The sequence below is a fragment of the Eurosta solidaginis genome, chromosome 3, assembly GCF_040869045.1.
Source record: "Eurosta solidaginis isolate ZX-2024a chromosome 3, ASM4086904v1, whole genome shotgun sequence".
NCBI classification, from domain to species: domain Eukaryota; kingdom Metazoa; phylum Arthropoda; class Insecta; order Diptera; family Tephritidae; genus Eurosta; species Eurosta solidaginis.
Genome location: NC_090321.1, coordinates 46,651,551 through 46,677,502, shown reverse-complemented (window position 1 = coordinate 46,677,502; position 25,952 = coordinate 46,651,551). Strand labels below are relative to the sequence as shown.

Here is a 25,952-nt window from a genome sequence, read left to right as displayed (position 1 = left end):
GCGAACCACCAAAACGCAGCACTCATCAACAACAACCGGCAGCAGCATCGCCCACACCCCGTTCCCGGCGTAACCAGCGCCCACCGACTGTGTCAGACCGCACCATCCGGTGCACCGCTACCGGTTTACGCACCGCCACGTACAAAACCTAAGTGGGCAAAATCCTAATCAAGGAAGCAGTTCGAGCTCTGACCGAGCTGCAGCACACGTTAGGCGCTTAGTACGCCTAGGCGGGCCAGGATGTTTGCGCGGCGTAGGCTGTCACCCGTCCCATCACCCTCTTGTACATACGTATAGCTATGAATTTACATATATTCCGTATCTTGTATTGTATTCGACTATATTGAATTATATTATATTGAATTACCCCCAAAATCAATACAAGGCATTTACCCTTAAATTCCCTATTGGGTCTCCTCATGGACGTGTGGCAGCCTCCACCGCGAAAATCCACCAAATTTAACTCGCCGCAATCCGAAGCAAGGCGATCTGACATCACCGCCAGCTGTCAAAGCGGTCATCATATAATTTTTTTCGCTTGGGATTATTGATGTAATTTTTGCGTTCCTGAAACCAACATTTTTGCTTCTTGATCGATCAACGTTTCTTATTAATTATTATTGCTCATATAGTTTGTGCCAAAAGTCTTTTTTTTTATATAACAAACATAAATTGGCGAAAGCTGCACTGTGCATTGAATTTTGTGAACTTGTAAATATAGAAGGCGCAATTCTACATAAAGGATCGCCGTCATTGTGCATATGCAGAAACCTAACAAAAAATCAAAAATATAGTGAACAAAACTAAAACCTACAGAAAATTGTATTTTATTTAGCAGCTGCGTGTATTACCCTGAATTATAAGGGTATCAACCCATATTCAAACGTGAAAATCTCTGGTGTTTGGTGAATCACGGCACTTAGGTATCAAACAACTGTGTTGACGGACAGTTTTCCCCCAATCCACAAACTACCGTGGCGCATGTTACAGTTCCTATCCTAGGTTTGGAACGGACATTTATTATTACTACCGCGCTAACATCGGAGGAAGTACCATTACAAATTAACACTTAACGTAGCATCATTCTGATCGAGGAGAAGCACCACTAAACCAAATTCACCACGCTATTCCAGTATCCACCCGCATAAGTATCTTCGACTGCTCGGATCAGTGCTTCAAACCGGAAGATAAGCGACAGCAAGAACAGCATTAGCAACAAGACATCTTCAGCAGTCTAGACCGTGCGCAACCCTACCTACAAACCGGTGAGTACCCGCCTCTAAAAGCATCTAATGGTCCTTCGTCGCCATTGACGGAACCAGCATTTTTCAATAATAATTTTGGTGGCTCCCGCCAAATACAAATTTCTCCCGCCAGAATTATATTTTCCCGCCAAAAAATACATTTTATATATATGTATATGTACATTCTCACCCCAATATACACTTGTACATAAAAGCGGTGGATTAAAAAATTTCGAGGCAAATCCCAAACACTTGCACAAAGTTAGCTCATTGCCCTTTAATACTTGAGTCCCTTGCGGTATAATTTAAATACATATCCCCACGTATACATTGTTAGCGACACCCAGCAAAAAATTCAGCCACATTCACATTGTTTGAGATACCCAGCAGCAAATTTTGCAGGTAATTTCAACTGGTCCCAGACTACACCCAATTGAGTCTAACTGGTCCCAGCCTACTATACTATCGACAAATAGTAAAACTTATCCTTTTGGTTTTCCCTCATAAATAAACACCAGGCAGTCCCAAAAAATAACCAAAATAGCTAAAATAAAATTAAACAAGTCCCTGTTCAGAATGGCTACCGTGGTCGAAAATAAATTTATATCCGAAACGGATCTCTTTACTGATTACTGCGCTCGGTTCGGCACAACCCAGATCGAAGATAACACCGAGGCATCCCTAAAAATAAAAGATAAAAATATCGATGTGTTCTGGGAAAGGGTACAAAGCGCATATGACGCCGTTGTAGAGTCAGATGACAACGACCTTCCCGACGACTTTAAGGCCTCAGCCTTCAATAAATACCGCGCCTGCCTTATAGCGTATGAAGACACAAAGGCAAGAATAGGCGATCAGCTCCAGCTAAGGGTACTAAGTAATCCCGTCCCCGCTACAACTACCACTCCCCAAGAAAATTCCGGGATGCACCTCAAAGTACCCGCCTGTGACACCGAAGTCTTTTACGGGAGTTATGATCAATGGCCGTCCTTCCGTGACATGTTCACGGCGGTCTATATCAACCACCCCAAACTCTCAAGCGCCCAAAAACTGTACCACCTCAGGTACAAAACCCAAGGAAAAGCCGGCCAGATAGTAAAGCAATTTCCACTGAGTGATGAGAACTTTGCTCTGGTTTGGGAAGCTCTTAAATCCCGTTATGAAAATAAAAGAGTCCTGGTCGACAACCAAATAAAAGTCCTCATGAACCTCAAGCCCATTCCGACTGAAAACAGCGAAGACATTCAGCGATTAGCAACCCAACAAGTCTCGACAGGCAGTTGGGACCCCATATTAATATATCTGGTAACCTCAAAACTGCCGGAAAATACAGTTGCGCTTTGGGAGCAATCTTTAAGCTCCAGAAGAGACCTACCGAACTGGTCCCAAATGGATCAGTTTTTGACTACTCGCTACGAGATAGTGGAAAGGGTGGATCAATGGCGACCAGCCAAATCCCGATATAACCCACCCTCCACTAATTTCTCAAAGCCTTCCACAAGTCAAAACAATCCCCAGTTCAGGCAGGCTCAAACCCCTAACCAAAGCCGCAACCCCCCGCAGAACAACAACTACTCTCAAACTCGCACAAATGCTCATGTGGCCGAGCATCAAAAAGTATACGCCTGCAGAAAGTGCAAACAGAACTCCCACAAGCTACAAAGCTGCTTGCTTTATAAAAAGCTGGCAATCCCCGAACGGAAAAAATTCGTGAGAGAAAGCAATCTCTGCGAAAACTGCCTGTCACAAACCCACCTCGTAAAAGATTGCATAAGCACAGGAACGTGTCTATACTGCCAAGGTCGCCACAACTCCACCCTCCACGATACCGGAATATCACACCAAACCAATGGCCCTCGAAGAACGGCAGCCCAAGTAGCAACTACTCAGGACGTTACCAACCCAGATCCCAACGAGGAACTTCCCACCACCTCAAACGCTGCCCGCATTCAATCTTTGCATGGGGAAAATGATAGCAAGATCATTCTCCCCACAGCGATAGTGTCCATAGAACACCGAGGGGACTGCTTCAGGCTCAGAGCCTTAGTGGATCAAGGGTCAGAGCGTAGCTTCATCTCGTCGAAAGCTCAAATCAAGCTAGGCCTCCTATATACCCACTCCCTATTTGAAATATCGGGAATGGGAGGCGGAGTAGTACAAACCTCCAACAAGCTATGCTCACTGACCCTAGTCTCAAATGACCACAAGGTAAAAATAAAGGCCCAGGCAATCGTGCTACCTCGACTCACTAGGCAGCTCCCAACACTCACGCTAAATAACGACCAAATACGTAAATGGTCACACCTCAAGCTAACAGACCAGAATTCTCAGAATCCCTCCCAAATCGATCTGGTGTTAGGCAGCGATCTCATCCCTCAAATCATGCTAAATGGCATAGAAAAGATCTCGCCCACACTGCTAGCACAAAACACGATATTTGGCTGGATAATAAGTGGCCAAACCCCCGAAAAGGTCGGATCACACTCCTCTCAAGCGTGGGAAGTGACGAATGTCCAGCTGAATGAACAGCTAAGGCAATTCTGGGAAATCGAAGAAATACCCAGAGTGCGAGTGGAAACCCCAGAAGATAAAATGTGCGAAGAATTTTATCAAAGCACAACCACTCGCATGGATAACGGTCGATATATGGTTCGGCTCCCATTTAAATCAACATTCCCGAACGATATCGACCTAGGTCAATCCCGTACTGCAGCCCTACGACAGTTCCACGGCATGGAGCGTTCCCTCTCAAAAAAGGGCGATCTCAAGCAGCAATACGACCAGGTACTCGAAGAATATCTGTCCCTAGGCCACATGGAAGAATGCAGTCCCAATGAAATAAAATCCCTGGGTAAATACTGCTCATTCTATCTCCCTCACCATGCAGTCGTAAGGCCAGACAAAAAGACAACAAAAGTCAGAGTTGTGTTCAACGCCTCCAAAAAGTCGGGTTCCGGTCACTCCCTCAACGATGTTTTATGCACCGGACCAACCCTCCAACCCGATCTCCGACTTATGTTGCTGAAATGGCGAACATATAAATATGTGTTTAATGGCGACGTCGAGAAAATGTACCGCCAAATTCTCTTGCACCCCGATGACCGAGACTACCAACGGATAATATTCCGAACCCCCGAACACAGTCCAATAAAGGACTACAAGTTAAAAACGGTCACCTTCGGGGTTAACTGCGCGCCTTTCCTGGCTATTCGCACTCTACACGAGCTGGCGAAAGACATAGCCGATTCCCATCCACGCGCAGCCCCAATACTAAAATCCGAGACGTATGTTGACGATATTTTATCTGGCAGTCATGATCTTCAATCAGCCGAGCAATCCCTAACAGAGACCATAGACGCTCTCAATTCAGCCGGCTTTCCCATAAAAAAGATCACGGCAAACCATCCCAACATCCTCCAAAAAATATCGAAAACTGATCTGCTGGAAACAAACTTTCTCGAGTTCGAAAAGACTAGCACCGCCAAGACCCTGGGCATCCAGTGGAACGCCCTAACGGATACATTCTCGTATACCGTCGACTCAAATCCGGCATCCACTGCAGCCACGAAGCGGCAAATTCTCTCCTCTATTGCGAAACTTTTCGATCCCGCAGGGTGGCTGACGCCCATAATGATCCAAGCGAAGATGCTCATGCAAGAATTGTGGTTAGATGGGACCGAATGGGACGAGAAGGTTAAACCCATCCGTCTAGCCAAATGGGCGCAGTTCTCTCAAAACCTTCCCTCCATCTCAGCCATCCAGATACCCCGATGGATGAATTTTACGCCCGATCAATACGTTGAGCTCCACGGATTCTGCGACGCCTCAGAAAAGGCTTATTGCGCAACCCTGTACCTAAGAAGTACAGTCGGTACTCAGGTCCACTCTCACCTTATAGTGTCCAAAGGCAAAGTGACTCCACTCAAAACTATTAGTCTGCCACGCCTGGAGCTATGCGGAGCGCTCTTATTAGCAAAATTAGTTGCAGAAGTCCAACCCCATCTCGGCCTAAGTCAAAAAAAATTAATCATGTGTTCCGACTCGGAAATCGTGCTAGCCTGGCTGGAAAAGCCACCCACTCGTGGAAAACTTACGTCTCTAACCGAACAGCGCAGATCATAGACCTCGTTGGAAATGTCCCTTGGCGACATGTGCGAAGCAAAGACAACCCCGCGGATCTTGGAACCAGAGGATGCAGCCCCGACGATCTCTCTAACTCGTCGCTATGGTGGAATGGTCCAGAGTGGCTTTCCCGACCCCCCGAGGACTGGCCAACACCAACGGCCAGAAATATTGTACCCCCCGAACTTCGCCGAGTCGAATCACTGCATGCAGCGAAAGAGTCAGAAGACTTCTTGGAACTGTTCTCCTCCTATCCCCGCGCCCTACGCGTAACAGCGTACGTGTTAAAATTTGTAACTCGGCTTAGAAATGCCGTAGGAGGCAGTCGTACCCCTAACGATCCCGCCCTCTCTTACGCCGACGTCATGCGCGCGAAAATCCATCTGCTGAGCTTGACTCAGTCGAAATTCTTCGCTTCCGAAAGAGCCTCCCTCGGAAATTCAAAACCAATCGGAAAGCGAAGCCCCCTACTGGCACTTGACCCCTTCCTGGATATAAACGGGATTCTCCGTGCCAACGGAAGATTAGTAAACGCCGACATGACATACAATGAGTGTCATCCCATCATTCTCCCCGAAAAAGCGAGATTTACTTCCCTCTATATAAGGTTTCTACACGAGAGCTTCCTCCATGCGGACCTCCGCCTCCTGCAACAAGCTATGAGGCAGGAATTCTATACCCCCCGACTCAAACCTCAGCTAAAAAAATGTATTTTCCAATGTAAAGTCTGCACCATCCATAAGCGACAAACGCAATCCCAAATAATGGCAGCTTTACCCCCCGAACGATGCACTTTCGCGCCTCCCTTCACTACTACTGGCGTAGTTTTCGCCGGCCCGTTTCAAATCAAAGCTTCGATGCTCCGATCTCCAACCCTCGTAAAAGGTTACGTGGCCGTGTTCGTTTGCTTCACTACCAAGGCGATCCACCTGGAATTGTGTTCGGATCTCACTAGTAAGGCTTTTCTCGCTGCCTTCGCCCGGTTTGTAGGGCGTCGAGGGTACCCGAAGCAAATGATGAGCGACAACGGCACAACATTCATTGGTGCTAAGCGAGCTACCGAAGTAGAGTTCGTCACCTTCCTCAACGAAGTCTCGACAGATATTGTCCAAAAGTATGCGCCACAAGGCATCGATTGGAAATTTATACCCCCCGGCGCACCCCACATGGGCGGATTATGGGAATCTGCCGTCAAAAGCTTTAAAACCCATTTTAAAAAGGTTGCCGGAACACACAGCTTCACCTTTGAAGAATTCTCAACCCTATTAATTCGTATCGAGGCCGTTCTCAATTCTCGCCCTATCTCCCCGCTTTCCCAGGACCCAGCGGATCTCACCGCCCTCACACCTGGCCACTTTCTCCGAGGCGCACCCCTCCTCGCCATCCCCGAGCCGAACTATGAACACCTCTCTATGATCAACCGTTGGGACCGGTTGAAAGTTTTACATCATCAATTCAGCAAACGCTGGAAGAATGACTATCTCATGGAGTTACATAAGCGTTATCGATGGCAAACCGCTCAACCTCCCCCTAAAATCGGCGATCTAGTCGTCATTAAAGAAGACAACCTACCCCCTACCGAATGGCGCCTAGGACGCGTGGAAGACACCCATATCGGACGGGACGGCCATATTCGAGTAGTCGACATACGCACCCAGAATGGCGTACTCACCAGGCCAATCACCAAATTGTGTTTTCTACCGACCTCTGAACCTGAATCAGGCCCTCAGGGCTCGGCAGCATCCCCAGAACGTTATACAGTCCAACCCCCGGTGCTATCGCAAGATTCACACCAATAATCATCACCCCTACCCACACTCTCCTCCCAACATCATGAGTGACTAACACGTATTTATCCTATCTTCCTCAGATGGATCGCCAACGCCCCCCGGTTCCCACACCGCGCCGTTCCTTGGCATCGCAAGTGACAAGGCCAACGATCCCACCACGAAATGCCGATGCCGTCGCCGACTATCGACGATGCGCTCTCTCGACTTGCCCACTGTTTACGGCCATGGAACCCCAACAACGCGCCATGATTGCCAGGGCGCACAAATACTGCACCAACTGCCTGGCATTGTCCCATCACACGAGCGTGTGTACGTCCCGCGAGCGCTGTCACGTATGTGGGCTCCATCACCACACACTACTCCACCGCGAAACCGGGAGTCGCCAACCCCCGCAGCCGGGACACCCCGTTCCCGGCGTAACCAGCGCCCACCGACCGTGTCAGACCGCACCATCCGGTGCACCGCTACCGGTTTACGCACCGCCACGTACAAAACCAAAGTGGGCAAAATCCTAATCAAGGAAGCAGTTCGAGCTCTGACCGAGCTGCAGCACACGTTAGGCGCTTAGTACGCCTAGGCGGGCCAGGATGTTTGCGCGGCGTAGGCTGTCACCCGTCCCATCACCCTCTTGTACATACGTATAGCTATGAATTTACATATATTCCGTATCTTGTATTGTATTCGACTATATTGAATTATATTATATTGAATTACCCCCAAAATCAATACAAGGCATTTACCCTTAAATTCCCTATTGGGTCTCCTCATGGACGTGTGGCAGCCTCCACCGCGAAAATCCACCAAATTTAACTCGCCGCAATCCGAAGCAAGGCGATCTGACATCACCGCCAGCTGTCAAAGCGGTCATCATATAATTTTTTTCGCTTGGGATTATTGATGTAATTTTTGCGTTCCTGAAACCAACATTTTTGCTTCTTGATCGATCAACGTTTCTTATTAATTATTATTGCTCATATAGTTTGTGCCAAAAGTCTTTTTTTTTATATAACAAACATAAATTGGCGAAAGCTGCACTGTGCATTGAATTTTGTGAACTTGTAAATATAGAAGGCGCAATTCTACATAAAGGATCGCCGTCATTGTGCATATGCAGAAACCTAACAAAAAATCAAAAATATAGTGAACAAAACTAAAACCTACAGAAAATTGTATTTTATTTAGCAGCTGCGTGTATTACCCTGAATTATAAGGGTATCAACCCATATTCAAACGTGAAAATCTCTGGTGTTTGGTGAATCACGGCACTTAGGTATCAAACAACTGTGTTGACGGACAGTTTTCCCCCAATCCACAAACTACCGTAGCGCATGTTACAGTTCCTATCCTAGGTTTGGAACGGACATTTATTATTACTACCGCGCTAACATCGGAGGAAGTACCATTACAAATTAACACTTAACGTAGCATCATTCTGATCGAGGAGAAGCACCACTAAACCAAAATCACCACGCTATTCCAGTATCCACCCGCATAAGTATCTTCGACTGCTCGGATCAGTGCTTCAAACCGGAAGATAAGCGACAGCAAGAACAGCATTAGCAACAAGACATCTTCAGCAGTCTAGACCGTGCGCAACCCTACCCACAAACCGGTGAGTACCCGCCTCTAAAAGCATCTACATACTCTAATACTAACTTTGTACTACTTCTGCATGCATATGATTGTATTAATGTTGAGTGCATACAAAAGCACTATACTTGCATTTATCAAAAACAATAACATTGACTGGTGCAACTTGAAGTCATTAACTGGCGATTGTATGAACCCTTAAACCCCACCATCCTGAAAATTGTTTCACAACAGTTCAATGACGACAAAGCATCCTAGGCTAAACGGTCGGCGGCCGTAATTTACCCTCGATATATTCCTAGTTTATTGCTCCAAATTGCCAAAGGGACTACTTCAAGTACATAGACAATAAAGAAAATACAAAGAGTCCTAAATTATATAGGCGCAGACAATCTTCAGAAAAGTATATTTTAACAATCATACTATCATTGTTACAACATGCATATTTCATGAATGCATATCGTCATTGAAGAACAAACCTCTAGTAATTGAATCATGATACTGCAGAACAAAAGAGAAAGTCAAAGTAAAGAAAGTGAAAGCTTAGATTTTTACCTCTCCGAGGACAACGAGTTCCAAATCACATTCTTCATATTTCCGAAGTTTCTTAACGGCTTTAATTTCATTGCTAATTTAATCAAGCACACAAATCACTCAATACTTACTTGTCAAGAAAACACCCTTATGCCTATGCAATGGTCCCAATAAATGCTCTATACCCGATGGTAAATCATAGAATTTCCAATGTCCTTTAGTCGCGTTCTCTTTGGCGCGATCTTTTCGCTCAACTCTTCTCCTTTTACGCCAATACGAACCAAGATTACCGCGTTTACTTGCAAAAGGATCATTTAATATGCCATAAGTGGCGGGTCCTAAATGCCAAGGTTTATCTTCACTAAGGTCACGTGAAAGTTTTGTAACGCGTAAATTGACACAACGTTCTGGTGTAGGCGGATAAATGCCAACTAACTGTTTTAGGTCCTTTTCAGTTCTCGTTTCGATTTCTTTCGTTTCACTGCAATGCTTGGTGAAAAATGTTTTCTTTTTGAAAATATAAGATGGTAGCTTTTGAAATTGATCCTGATCTCGCCGAAAACGCGTTCCTTTAAGTAGAAGGTGGAAATAATCATTGCTATACAAAATAAAAAAGAATTTACGCACTTCCTGCCATAAAAAGTGGCAAATTCAGCGGCGTATCGACGATGTGCAATCGCATCTCACAAGTTTTGCTCGTCATTTTTGGAACTTTTTGTTGTGTTTAAAGCAATTAAAAAAAATATGTTGTCTTGTATTTACTAGTCAAATATTTTTCGCGGTAGAAATATTTCAGAAAATTACTTGAATATTTTGACATGACTTAAAATTCTTCAATAAAAAAATTTCGTTTCAAAGTGTTCTTGTGTAAATGGATATAACGCCGAGTTGGAGTGGGAAATACGGCTATCGAAAGGCAATGCTTTATTTTTTAAAGCAGTGGGAGTAAAAGTCTGCAACAGTGGTCGAAGGCTAATATATCCCCAGAAATGTTGGTGGAGGACGGTGTCAAACGACAAGTTTTGATCTCAGTATCAATACACTTAAATCTTGGTCTAGGGAATCCGCAAAGTACTGAGTAACAGAACAGTATATGCTAATTTTCCCAAACTTTTACTAGACTGAACAATTTTCATAAACTTTTATGTCAAGAATAGAGTTGGTGTGACCATATAAGCCTTTTACTGTTGCAAAGAGTTATCGTCAGCCTATATGAGGTCTTTATGGACGCCAGTTCAACCTAACCTAAGAAACTTATCGAAAAGCACTGAAATTACTCTTTAGGGACGGTACATTAGCTATGAAAAATTACTGTTAAACTGATTTTCTTCTAGGTGACATTTGCCAGGTGAAAGGAGCTTCAAACAACTTTACCTTTTTCAGTTTAAGTTCAGAAAATTACAACTCAAATTCAGAAAATTACAATTGAAGTTCAGATTTTCCAATTTAAATTCAGAAATTTGCTACTCAAATTTAGAAATTTACAATTCAAGTTCAGAAATTCCACTTCAAGTTCGGAAAATTATAATTCAAATTCAGAAAACTACATTTCTTGTTCAGAATATTACAATTTAAGTTCAGAAAATTACAATTAAAGTTCAGAAATTTTGTCAGGAAAGGAAGACAGTTTCCTCTCCTTGTCACATAAGAGGTCAGTTACAAGGACATCCAGCTATATTCTGCATAAAGGTCACAAGCATTGATCTGCATTGATGACAGCAGTGATGACGAAGTCAACGGAGCGTCCATAATCCCGCAAGTAACTTATAAGTACTGTGTGCACAGATCAAGTCTTTCTCTATCTGCCTCTGTGGAGGTCTCCCCTATCCACTGCTTCCAAACTGGGGTGTCGACTGAACTACTTTCATGGCCGGAGCAAAATCTAGCAAGTGTTTCAAAGAGTTATCCTCCGTTTGATTTCTTAGCTCGGGATGTACATGCTTTGGAGAAAACTTGGGGTACAGTATATCCAAGCCACCATTGTCAACGAAGCATCAACACTTAACGCAAATAACATATAAGTGTTACATTAGTATGAATTCGAATAACTTTTGAAAAATAACGCCCTACTTATAATTTTCTGAATTTGAATTGTAATTTTCTGAACTTGAAATGCAATTTTCTGAACTTGAATTATAATTTTCCGAACTTGAAATGTAATTTTCTGAACTTGAATTGCAATTTTCTGAACTTGAATTGGAAGTTCTGAACTTGAATTGTAATAATTTTGAAGTTTGCGAGATTTAACAATACCTGATACATATTACTATTAAAACAACAATAACAACAACATGAACATCTCAGTCAGTACTTCCATTGAATGTAATACTGAATACACTTTCGCACGGCGTGCGTTGTAAGTAAACAAAATATGGTCTGGGCTTAAGTTGGACTTCGCCTAAGGGAATATTTTGCAAAATTCTTAATTTTTATTTTTTGTGTAGAAAAATCAGTAGATTGGCGAATTCGTTCACTAACGGATAAAATAGAGTTGTGAGGGTTGCATCGTCTGATTGCGTCAGCGGCTCGAGTCAACTGCAAATGAAAGTAGGTCCACCACTGTATGGTAACGGTTACGAAATTTAATATTTACTTCGATAGCCGACTTATTCAACCTCACTGATAGTCGAACGAAAATTATGACATTGAGCTGACCACAGCCATCCCACTGTCAAAAAACATACTGTGTCGAATGTTGACATCACTATGCTGTTAGTAAATAATCACAACAACAAAAACAGCAAGCAGCCACACTTATGTACAAGGCAACGAAGAATATTCCACACACATAACCAGCAGCTCGAAGTGAAGAGATATCTCACATACACACATGTAGTCATCAGCTAAAAGCAGAAGCTGTTACTCACACATACACACGAGTATAGCTAAATAACCAACCATGTGATACAACTGTTCCATGTTCGCGAAATGACTAGACCTTAGGAGAAATGGTTGAACGAGAAACCCAGAGTATATAAACAGCGCAAGCTGAGGAATAACTAATCAGTTTTGAATTAAACACGCTATTAGTTGTGAAGTATAATTGTGAAGTACTACTCCCAAAGTAGCCTAAATAAAGACAATTTTGCAATACTGAATATTGGAATTTTTTATTCGACAGTTTGGCGACTCGAACGTTAGCAGAAGGTTAGCGGAATTTCCCAAAATTTCGTAACACTACTGTGAACTTCCTATTATAAATCATTTTTCAGAAAATGCCTTGATGGAGTTTATACGAAGAATATTTGGTACTTTTTCTTCTTAAATAAGAGAACGAAAAATGACACTGAAAATGACACGACGCTAACGGTTCGTCTCCCAACAAAAGTTGACAGGGGATGACGAAAAATCATTCCACTATACATTAAATCAAATACGTCGAACGGAAATCCTCTGGTTCAAAATTGGCGCGCGTCTAGTACATGCAGAAGCTCTACTACTTCGACCTCTATCTCTTTTAGATGCTTTCAACCGACGAGCACACCGAAATTATACATATCGCTTCTATCCCTTTTTTCGATAGTTCCATACAAAAGGAAAAGTCAGTGGGAATGTTTCTAAGGTGTAGGGAAAGAAGGCATAACCATAGTCATATTTGAAGCTCTTTAAAGCTAGTAGAAGTTTTTTTTGTAGGCTACCTATTTATTAAGTACATGTTAAATATGAAATATTAAAACCCAATCTGCCGATTTTATAACTAGAAAAAATCTAGTTTCAATCGAACATGTACATATTTGGTACTTTAGGTCCAGTTCGATACCAAAAATTTTGATCACTAGTTACTGACTTCCAGAGGGTTGACGTCAGGGTGCACAAATGGCAGAACATATATAATAAGCTCACACAGAACTTCATCAAGAAGTGTCCTGGAATGCAAAGAAGCATTGGAAAAACCCACTCAGGCCGGACAATACATCTGTACTGGGTTTCCGGCTATAAAGGAATAGAAGGTAAGGAAAAGGCCGATGAGTTAGAAATCCCGTTTGGGATAGATCAAAAAAAAAAAAAAAAAATACAGGAGTTACATATGATCCATCAAAAGGTAAAGGCATGTACAAAAGCGTGGAGTTGCAAAATTTCTATGTTATGTGCAAAGCTTTCGATATTTGACTCACAAATTAATTCATACCGCTGAAGAGAGAAAACCTAAAGCTTACAATGGGCATACTGGCTGGACACAGCCTTCTGGCGTCAAATGCTTATAAGTTAAGCCTCGTGCGTAACAGCAGGTGTAGGAAGTCAGAAAGAAATGATTGAGCATGTTCTGTGTTCGTGTCCTGCACTCGCTAGGTCAAGACTCCAAGGCTGGCGGCAGATTTGCCAGGTCTAGAAGCTGCTATTAAGCTAGGTCATAGAAAACTTCCAGAACGGACCTATTTTATAACATAATTCCTGGCACCTGATTGGGGTTCTTCCGTTATGGTAATTCGATGGACATATTCAGGTTATGTGAGGTCTTTATTGACCGGCCAGCTCAACCAAACCTAAACAAGACTGCAATGTATGCAAAATAATAGAGTAGTGAAACATAATGTGATACGCTCATTTTCGCTTGTTCCATGCACCCCTAGGTTAGGTTAGGTTTTACTGACCGTCCCATGAGGACCCCACATATACTGAATGAGTCCGTAGTGTTACCAGAAGTTTATTTTAACGACCAAACTTGCTGCTTCTAGGTCTGATAGCTGTATCACTCCTAATAGCTGGAGTCTTAGCCTGGCAAGCGCAGGGTACGAGCACAAAACGTGCTCGATCGTTTCATCCTCCAACGCGCACTTTCTACATCTGCTATCACTGATCAAGCCTAATTTAGAGGCATTTGACGCCAAAAGGCAGTGTCCAGTTAGAATACCCGTCATGAGTCTACAGTCCTCACTTTTAATAATAGAAGCAACTTTGGTAGTCTTAGGTTGTAAAACCGCGCATGCACCCCTAGCAACGTCTTTATTGAAGTTCAGGATATAAAGAGTAATTAAATGAAAAAACAGTTCTCAGAAATGTTTGAAATAAAAGGAAGTTCAAAATTTCACAGTTATTTATGGTCTTAATATCTGCTTGGAGAAAAAAATGTCCTTAAACTATATTTTTGTTTGTAAAATAAATTTATGTCGTTTTTTTAACTCCGATAGACGATAAAATTATCTGAAAACTGCTGGCATTGAAAGTCTGAATTTGCACGACCTACATAGTGATTGTGGATCTCTTTCAGTATTTTTTATTTCGTACCTTTCATTAAAAAACTCTTTATCACAAAATGTTAATTTGAACTCTTTCTTTCCCTTCTTTCTTTGCAGGTATGTATGTGTCTGCAAAAGGAGTTGAATACTCGCACAGAAATTGCACATCCTTTTAAATAAAAGTACGTCCCTACATATGGCTATATCGTAATATATAAAAAACAAATGTCACAACATTTTTGGACGCGATGGACTCCTCAACTACTGAACCGATTTTGAATTTGTTTTGAGGAGACCCGCGGTTTAGGGGTACTATGACATCTTTTTTAGTTCAGAAAATTCTTAGTTGTTCCATGTGCAATTTTTAAGCCGAATTTCAAAAGCAACGAAAATCTGCATTTCGTTTTAATATTATAGTGAAGTCTGAAAAATACAAATCTATATATATATAAAGAAAGGCTAAAATGTGTGTTAGTTGGTCGCCGGTGTTTGAATTGACGGTGTCACATAAATTATTTCAAAGCGTGAACTTAGCTTGTTTTAGCTTACACTAGCAAGCGAATAAGCGCCAATGTCCACTTGCGACCGTTTGTGCCACTTTTGGTAGTGATTCGTAACTTTTGTTTGCAACTGGGTTCTGTCGCTTGTCACGTGTGCCCATGTTCAAAAGCGCTCATTGCCAATTATGTGAATTCCATAGAGAAAATGCTTTTGAAACCAATATTTATAAAGGAGAAAATATTGATAATGTTGACACTGAATGGAGTGGAACATTGTATGAACCTTTAAGCGGTCGTAACGCGTTTGGTGTAACACATTATTTTGACGCCAGACAATGTTGGTCAAGCCTCGAGTTCTGTTTGTGTTTGTTGTGTAAAAATCTTTGTTCACGGGGAATTCTGTATGTAAGCGTTAGAGCAAGTGCAAGCGTAGACTTTGTAAGTGGTATGCTATATGCGTGATATATGTACAATTTAAATGCAGGCGTAGCGTGTGGCATTGATATACATAATGTATACTAGACTATACATAGTAAAAAAGACTATACATAGTATATACTAGAAAATTTAATGGTCCCTACACTGTAGCGTAATGTGGGAGCAATGTACCTGCTGGAGTTGATATGAGCGAAAAGACACAGCACGTCATCTCTATTTGAATTAAAGCATATACACAATTTTTATGTATGCCAGCGTACGAAGAGATGTGTACACTGCTGTTCTGTTGAAGATAAAGCGCCAGAAAGTGTTTACTAATACAAAGCATGTAGTTATGTCAGGTTTAAGTTGAAAATTGTTTCTTTATAGGATTCTCTTGGCTGTAAAATCTTTGTACAGTATCTGATTAGATTTGCATAAAATGTAAATGTGAAGGTAAAGAAAGAAAAATAATAATTATTAAAATAAAATAAAATAAAATAAAATAAACTAAAACACTGTCAAATGAAATAAAATAAAGTAATATAATATAAACAAGTAAAGTTTTCTAAGTTCGGGTGTAACCGTGTAACCGAACATTATATACTCAGCGTGAGCTTCAATTTTACATCTTATTTCAGATAAATTACTTTTCTACATAACACGTGGCACTGCCCGTTTAAAAGAAAAATCGCTCCCAATTTCCTCTTACAATAAAACTTGATAAGTGAAATATCATTGATTCAAAACTATTTTTTGCTAAGTTATTGCTTATTATTCTAGTCTACGACCCCTTTAAACTTGTTTTATATCTAAGTTGCCGTGGTCTTTAAACGATCCCGTCTCTTACTCGAAATATTTAATTTTTCTTCGAGTTATGGCTCCAGAAACGTAGAAAATTGCTTAGCCATAAAAGGGGCGGTGCCACATCTATTTTCAAAAATCGTAGTGTTTTCCAACTTAGTGTTATAATTCAATTTAGAAAGTAAAATTCTATTCATACAAAGCTCTTTTTCGCTAAGATATATGTACCTTATTATTTTCGTCCACAACCATTTTAAAAATCTTGTATATTAAAGTGGGCCTTAACCGATTTCTTTAATCTTTATTCAGAGCATTCCTTATAGTAAAGGCAACCTCTCTGCCGAATTTTGTTACGATAGGTTTAACTATTTTTGATTTATGATTAATAATATTTGTAAAATTGATTTTATCACAAGTGGACGGTGCCACGACCATTTAAAAATTTTTTTTTTTTTCAAATTTTTATCAAGAGTCAATATCAGCCCACACATGAAATTTCAACATTCTAGGTATATTATTCACTAATTAATCAGATTTTTTGTGTTTTCCAAAATGTTATATATATAAAAAGTGGGCGCGGTTATCATCCGAATTCGCTCGTTTTAAATACCAATCTATTCTGGGTCCAGATAAGCTCGTGTACCAAATTTGGTGAAGATATCTCACTATTTACACAAGTTATCATGTTAACGGACAGACGGACGGACGGACATGGCTCAAACACATTTTTATACTCAGTTGAGCAGAGCTCACAGAGTATATTAACTTTGATTGGATAACGGTTGGTTGTACAGGTATAAAGGAATCGAGATAGATATAGACTTCCATATATCAAAATCATCAGTATCGAAAAAAAATTCGATTGAGCCATGTTCGTCCGTCCGTCTGTCCGTTAACACGATAACATGAGTAAATTTTGAATTATTTTGATGAAATTTGGTATGTAGGTTCCTGGGCACTCATCTCAGATCGCTATTTAAAATGAACGATATCGGACAATAACCACGCCCACTTTTTCGATATCGAAAATTTCGAAAAATCGAAAAAGTGCGATAATTCGTTACCAAATACGGATTAAGCGATGAAACTTGGTGGGTGAGTTGAACTTATGACGCAGAATAGAAAACTAGTAAAATTTTGGACAATGGGCGTGGCACCGCCCACTTTTAAAAGAAGGTAATTTAGAAGTTTTGCAAGGTGTAATTTGGCAGTCGTTGAAGATATCATAATGAAATTTGGCAGTAACGTTACTCTGATTACTATATGTCTGCCTTATAAAAATTAGCAAAATCGGAGAACGACCACGCCCACTTTTAAAAAAAAATTTTTTTTAATTCAAATTTTAAAAGAAAAGTTAATATCTTTACAGTATATAAGTAAAGCGTGGCTCCGCCCTTTTTCATTTAATTTGTCTAGGATACTTTTAATGCCATAAGTCGAACAAAAATGTACCAATCCTTGTGAAATTTGGTAGAGGCTTAGATTCTAGGACGATAACTGTTTTCTGTGAAAAAGGGCGAAATCGGTTGAAGCCACGCCCAGTTTTTATACACAGTCGACCGTCTGTCCTTCCGCTCGGCCGTTAACACGATAACTTGAGCAAAAATCGATATATCTTTACTAAACTCAATTCACGTACTTATCTGAACTCACTTTGAATTGGTGTAAAAAATGGCCGAAATCCGACTATGACCACGCCCACTTTTTCGATATCGAAAATTACGAAAAATGAAAAAAATGCCATAATTATATACCAAATACGAAAAAAGGGATGAAACATGGTAATTGTATTGGTCTATTGATGCAAAATATAACTTTAGAAAAAAACTTGGTAAAATGGGTGTGACACCTACCATAATAAGTAGAAGAAAATGAAAAAGTTTTGCAGGGCGAAATCAAAAGCCCTTGGAATCTTAGAAGGAATACTGTTCGTGGTATTACATATATAAATAAATTAGCGGTACCCGACAGATAAATTTTTGGATCACCCTGGTCCACATTTTGGCCGATATCTCGAAAACGCCTTCACATATACAACTAAGGGCCACTCCCTTTTAAAACCCTCATTAATACCTTTAATTTGATACCCATATCGTACAAATACATCCTAGAGTCACCCCTGGTCCACGTTTATGGTCATATCTCGAACAGGCGTCCACATATAGAACTAAGGCCCACTTTTTTCAAATACTCATTAACACCTTTCATTTGATACCCATATCGTACAAAAAAATTCTAGAGTGACCCCTGGCCCACCTTTATGGCAATATCTCGAAAAGGCATCCACCTATAGAACTAAGGCTCACTCCCTTTTAAAATACTCATTAACACCTTTCATTTGATATCCATATCGTACAAACAAATTCTAGAGGCACCCCTGGTCCACGTTTATGGCGATATCTCGAAAAGGCGTCCACCTATAGAACTAAGGCCCACGCCCTTTTAAAATACTCATTATCACCTTTCATTTGATACCCATATTGTACAAACAAATTCTAGAGTCACCCCTGGTCCACCTTTATGGCGATATCTCGAAAAGGCGTCCATCTATAGAACTAAGGCCCACGCCCTTTTAAAATACTCATTAACACCTTTCATTTGATACCCATATTGTACAAACGCATTCTAGAGTCACCCCTGGTCCACGTTTATGGCGATATCCCGAAAAGGCGTCCACCCATAGAACTAAGGCCCACTCCCTTTTAAAACACTTATTAACAACTTTCGTTTGATACCCATATTGTACAAACGCATCCTAGAGTCAAACCTGGCCCACCTTTATGGCGATATCCCGAAAAGGCGTCCACCCATAGAACTGAGGCCCACTCCCTTTTAAAACACTTATTAACACCTTTCGTTTGATACCCATATTGTACAAACGCATTCTAGAGTCAAACCTGGTCCACTTTTATAACGATAAACCGAAAAGGCGTCCAGCTATAGAACTAAGGCCCACTCCCTTTTAAAACACTTATTAACACCTTTCATTTGATTCCCTTATCGTACAAACAAATTCTAGAGTCACCCCTGGTCCATCTTTATGGCGATATCTCGAAGAGGCGTCCATCTATAGAACTTACGCCCACGCCCTTTTAAAATACTCATTAATACCTTTCATTTGATACACATGTCATACAAACACATTCCAGGGTTACCCTAGGTTCTTTTTACAACATGGTGATTTTCCCTTACTTTGTCTCTACAGCTCTCAACTGAGTATGTAATGTTCGGTTACACCCGAACTTAGCCTTCCTTACTTGTTTTTCGATACTGATGATTGTGATATATAGAAGTCTATATATTTCTCGATTCCTTTATACCTGTACAACCCACCGTTATCCAATCAAAGTTATAATACCCTGTGTACAAATACAGTTGGGTATAGAAAATAATATATAGGATAAGTGGCGAATGACTGCAAATAATAGGGCAATTCAAAATTATCATATATTCTTTTAACCAGAAAGCAAATCATTAAAAAACAAGTAAGGACGGGACTGTCTTCGGCTGTGCCGAAGACTTCATACCTTTAATGAATGGGGCTGAGCAATAATCGTATCCCATTCCTAATCTCCAAATAATCGGATGTATGAGATAAGAAATATATAGTGAGCAGATGAACACACCTAAACGATTTTTAAGATAATAATAAAATAAAAATTGGCAAAAAACCCCCTTATTTGAACGATCGGTTGTATGGGATATATATTATATACAGCTCAGATCGAAATAATTTTTTCAGGATATTTTCTATGATATATTAGAATATATATCACCGAGTTTCACGTTTATACTTTCTAAATTGCAGCAGAAATGACCAAAATCGTCTTATCCGAACGATAGGTTGTATGGGAGATATATGTTATAGTGGTCCAATCCTACCGGATCCGACAAATGTCTAATATAATACAAAAATACATCCTTGTACCAAATTTCATTGAGATATCTCGAAATTTGTGGGACTAGTTTGCGTTCAAACAGACAGACGGACGGACGGACGGACGGACGGAGAGATGGACATGGCTATATCAACTCAGTTCGTCGCCCTGATCAATTCGGTATACTTAATTGTGAGTCTATCTTCTATATTTCTCAACGTTGCAAACATCGAACAAAAGCTAATATACCATTTCATGTTCATGAAAGGTATACAAATCAGACAATTTAAAACACTCAAATAATTAATCAAAATAATTAAATGATTGAAACTAGGTGTTTAGGCCAAATGCCTAACTTTTACCTGATTGACGGCGCCCCTCCCTAACGTTTTAATAATATTTCCAGCCACCCACACTCACGCCGCATTTGTGTGCATGCATGCACATGCATGCGTTTCATACACATGCACGTGTGTGTGCAGGTTGTCAGCACCCATGCACGTATATGTGGGGGTTGTTGTGTGTGTGGCTTTTTTCCCCTCCTTAATACCAGAGGACTTTTTCGTGGCTTAGCGGTTGTCCTCAACGGGATAACCGGCCTCTTTTTCGATCGACCGCCAACCAGCACACATCGCCGAGTATCACCGTCATCAGTTTTACACTCAAAGGTAATATTGTATCCTTGTATATATTTTCCTACACTCTAATTAAAACACTATTATAACGAGGAAATCCTCTTTGCGTTTTGTTCTTTTACTTTCTTTCGAGAGCACTATCAACCCGAGATCGACCCGTGTGCACCTACCCACTGCCGGTTCCAGACGCACTCAGGCCGAACATTGGTCCTCCTCACCAGGAACTAAAAGCGCGTCTTTGTTATACAGTCCACAACACAGCACAATTTATCAACCTCAAAAACTTTTGCCGAAGGATTTTGCCTACTACAAAACTTGCGAATTGCCCCAAAAACTCATTAAAGGATTTGCCAAAGCACATTCCAGTAGACCCACCAAAGAAGTTTGGGAGTTACATACTAAACAATTTGTCAAAGGATTGCCGTAGCAGCCAAACACAACAGCGAGAAAAGTGGGATTATATTATACAAATACCGAAGGCACAGCACAAAGAGAAGTAAGTGTTATATTTCTTGCCATTTTTTTTTAAGTGTTATTGAAGAAAAATAAAGAAAACACCTGTGTTGTGCGCGAAATATTGAAATCGAAAAGAAGTGTAAAAAGTGAAATTACTTAGTGGGCACCATTTTTCCATTTTAAAAGTTAAACCACTTGATTTGTTAATTTATTTCAGTCCTTGTGATTATCTGGTTTATCCCCCCACCAGTGGTAAGGTTTTCCAGACACAACACAAGGAAGAGGGTAACCTAACCTCATTTTCCGCACCATACTAAATAGGTTTTTGTTGTTGTTTATTTGCACATCACAAACACGAAATCAAGTTCAATCTAATTTAATTAATCCGGTGCTCACTTCACTTTTTAAACACTTTTTACACTTTTTTCTTGCGCTTAGTTGCGTATATTGCACGCATTTTTTCACTTTCACCAAAATACACGCATTATTTGTGGAGGTGGCGAGTGGTCCCCTTTTTTGTTGTTGCCGCTGAGACAAAAAGTCTGTAAATTAAACCCTTTTTTGTTGTCGCTGCTGTGACAAAAAGTCCAAAAAATAAACCCTTTTCGTTGTCGCTACCAAGACAAAAAGTCTGCAATAAACAAAGTAAATAATAAACTCGAAGTTCAATAGTTTTTATTTAGGGCTGGGCAGGCATATTAACTCAGAAGAGTTCTATTTTTCTAATCGGAAATTTTCTCGTTAATAAACGTAAATAAAACAATGGAAACCTACATCCGTTTAGCAGAATCAATCGCAGAGTTTGATAAAGATTACAGCCTTATTCCGGAGAGCGACCATAGCAAACACACCCTTGCAATACAGCAGGAAGAGTTGCGGCTCTTGTGGAAGAAGGTAAAGTCTGCGTTTGATTCGCTATTGGGATCTGATGAGGTGTCAGCGGATGACGTTATGGCGATCAGAAAGAAGCAAAAGGCAGCATACGCAATCTACGTGCGATGTTCAGCGTCTATATCTGCTGAGGCAGAAAAACATAAGAAGGATGAAAAGAACGTCAACCCTGAGCAAGACCTCATGGGCATAAAATTCGCCTCCCTGCTTGCGATACGGAAGTTTTTAAAGGGGATTATCTGTCTTGGCCAACTTTTCGCGACCTTTTCACGGCAATATATATAAACAATTCTAGTTTGAAAGGGGTGGAAAAGTTATTCCATCTCAACAACAAAACGCAGGGCGAAGCAAAAGATATCGTTAAAAAATGCCCTCTCACAAATGAAGGTTTCGAGATGGCCTGGAAAAACTTGTGTGAAAGATACGAAAACAAACGTATCTTAGTTAACACACAACTACAAATTTTATTTAACTTAAAAAAGGTAGAAAGTGAGTGTGGCAGTTCAATAAAAAAGCTGCAAAATGATATAAATAATTGTATTTCGTCCCTCAAATGCCACAAAATTGACACTTCCAATTGGGATGCAATCCTGACTTATCTCTGCTCAACCAAGCTACCAGAGAGCACGTTGGCTCTATGGGAGCAAAGTATAGATCATAAAATGGACATATCCAAGTGGGAGGATATGGATAAATTCCTGTCTAATCGGTTTCAGACACTTGAAACAGTGTCTGGTTTTACAGGGCATGCCACTTCGAAAGTGCAAAAACTAAACGCGTCGCGACAGTCAACAGAACCCCCTACGAAAAGACTTGGTGCCTTTCAAACAAAGGTATCCAGACCGACGTCAAAGGCAATGTGTAAAATGTGCAAGTCCGCAGAGCACAGATTACGAAACTGTTCACGCTTTTGCGAGTTAACCCCTCCAGAAAGGATTAAATTCATAAAATCTACAAGTGGTTGTCTGAATTGTCTATCCCCAGGACACACAGTGACCAGATGCACCAGTTCCTACAACTGCAATACGTGCCACTCTCGTCACCATACGCTCCTGCATGCGGATACCCTACAGAAAAACACCACCTACAACCCGCCCCAACACTCCTACGATAATAGGCCCTCTACTTCTAGACAGGCATTAGCGAGACAGGAATCAGAAAAACCAGGTTCAAACGGGAACAAAAATGTAACATCCTGTCATACGAATTCCAGCACAGGTGTGCTATTAGGAACTGCTCGCGTACACATTCACCATAATGGTACCGACTTCTCCGCGCGGGCATTAATTGATTCAGGGTCTGAATGTTCCTTTATAACTGAAAGACTGAAACGCAGAATCAATTTGCCAGCGAGGAAAATGCATGCCCAAGTTTCAGGCATCACAAATGCGGTGTCAGCTCAGGTGAAAGAGGCATCCAAAATTGAATTACGTTCACCAGTGGATGCCTGCTTCAGCCTGACTACACCCGTTCTAGTCCTAGCCAAACTCACTGGGAATCTTCCATCCTGCCATATCAACGCCATGACTATGCAGGCATTCCCAGACTTGGTGTTGGCAGACAAGAGGTTCTACATCAACGAAGACGTAGACCTCATACTTGGAGGAGACATATATCCCCAAATTATACTGAGCGGTCTGAAAAAGAATGTACTAAATACACTTTTGGCCCAAGAGACAGTGTTCGGTTGGATACTAAACGGTCGCATCGACGCATCGAGTCCAACGAAGAGCATCATGTCATTTTATAACGAGGTTGCATTGGACAACCAATTAAAAGCTTTCTGGGAGATAGAAAATGTTCCCAAAAATAAAATGCTTAATGAAGAAGAAAGGTACTGTGAACAATTATTCAAGGACACAACAAAACGTGATGAAAGTGGAAGATATACAGTCTCGCTACCATTCAGGCAGGATTACCCTGAGAATATTAAATTAGGACCGTCCCTAAAGCGCGCATGTTCACAATTCTTCAGAAATGAGGGGCGATTACTGAAAAACCAAGATTTAGGAAAAGAGTATGTTCGGGTGTTGTCAGAATACGAAACACTTGGACATATGAGAAAAATTAAGAATAATATACCATCCGACGATTCGGATAATTATTTCCTGCCCCACCACGCCGTTGTAAAGGCGGAAAGTACCACTACCAAGGTGCGCGTCGTCTTCAACGCGTCAAGTCCGACGGCAAATGGCATTAGTCTAAACGACATACTCCACCCAGGTCCAGTACTCCAAGCAGACTTGCCTATTTTAATTCTACGTTGGAGACTTTACCGTTTTGTCTTTAATAGCGACATAGAAAAGATGTATAGGCAGATTTGGGTGACCGATAATCACGCCAAATTTCAAAGAATTGTCCATCGAACATCCCCCAACGAACCCATCAGTCTTTACGAACTAAAGACTGTCACATTTGGTGTAAACTGCGCCCCCTACCTCGCGATACGGTCACTTCTACAATTGGCTGATGATGTAGAAAATACGCACCCAATAGCATCGGGTATATTACGAGAAAGTATGTATGTCGACGACGTTTTATCTGGAGGACATATAATAGCGTCAACAATCAGAGCAAGAAACGACATTCGCGAAGCATTACACTCAGCTGGCTTTCCATTGCGCAAGTGGACATCAAATTGTGAGGAAATCCTTCAGGACATCCCCAAAACGGATCTGCTCAGCGAGGACTTCCTAGCGTTTGAAGAGGCTAGCTCGGTGAAGGCACTCGGAATACGATGGAACGCGCATTCAGACATGTTTTACTTCACCGCAGGAGCTTTAGAGAGTGGCGAGAACATCACCAAACGCGTAATCCTATCCGCTATAGCCAAACTTTTCGACCCTTTAGGCTGGCTTGCACCAGTGGTCATAGTGGCAAAAATACTAATGCAGCATATCTGGTTAGAGGGCACCGGGTGGGACGAACCTGTCTCCCCAACTACCTTAGAACGGTGGGAAAATTTCACCCAACACTATAACGAAATAGATAACATTAGGATACCGCGATGGGTAAATTTTACGCCCGAGGACGACATCGAAATACATGGTTTTTGCGATGCATCGGAAAAGGCATATGCAGCAGCTATATACATGCGCGTAAAAAGGGACGATACAATTTTCACAAATCTCTTGCTAGCCAAAACCCGAGTAGCCCCAGTGAAAACCATCTCACTACCACGTTTAGAACTTTGCGGCGCCGTGCTGCTCGCAGAAATCATGGAATCAATATTCCGAAACATTCATTTGGGGCCAGCAAAAGTTCACCTCTGGACGGATTCAACCATCGTACTCGCTTGGATAAGAAAGCCGCCCTGTTCCTGGTCAACCTTCGTCGCACACCGAATCACAAAGATCATCGATATGGTCGGTAGCAAGGACTGGCTTCACGTGGACTCGGAATCTAATCCAGCGGATCTAGGAAGCAGAGGACTACTTGCATCAGAGTTGATAAACAATTCGTTGTGGTGGCAGGGACCTTCTTGGCTGCAAGAAGACAATTCCCACTGGCCAGCACAAGAGACCGAATACAAAACGTCCGTTGAGGAGAAGAGGGCACAAACATATGCCACGACAAGGGTAGATCATGTAGATATTCTCGACCGTTTTTCAAATTTACCCAGAGCTTTGAAGGTTCTATCCTATGTTAGGAGATTTTATAAACGAACTCACCCAAAAACTAAAGCAATGTTCCACGAAAGGTCGTGTATAATCTCAGCCGATGAGATTAAGGCAACGACTCAAGCATTAATACGAGTCTGCCAGAAACAATTTTACGGGACAGAATATTTAAAATTGAAAAATAGGGAACCTATCGATCGAAAGAGTGAAATACTGTCACTCAACCCATATATCGACAAAGATGCTATTATTAGAACAGGGGGGCGTCTAGGGGCTTCAAAGGACATGTCATAC

At 41.4% G+C, this 25,952-nt stretch overlaps 2 protein-coding genes across 9 annotated transcripts in view; one reads left to right on the top strand and one right to left on the bottom strand.

Annotated features, from left to right (window-relative positions):
* The window catches only part of LOC137246357 (uncharacterized), a 29,941-nt gene extending 19,917 nt beyond the window's left edge, over window positions 1-10,024 (bottom strand). Inside the window, exons 1-2 of the mRNA XM_067777456.1 lie at window positions 9,908-10,024; window positions 9,412-9,849 (exon numbers count right to left, since the gene is read on the bottom strand). Of these exons, the coding sequence (XP_067633557.1) occupies window positions 9,412-9,849; window positions 9,908-9,983 (514 nt within the window). The 5' untranslated portion in view covers window positions 9,984-10,024. The remainder of the gene's footprint in view (window positions 1-9,411; window positions 9,850-9,907) is intronic.
* Window positions 1-25,952, top strand: part of igl (igloo) — a 762,142-nt gene that overhangs the window by 435,388 nt on the left and 300,802 nt on the right. The gene's annotated exons all lie outside the window — the stretch shown is intronic.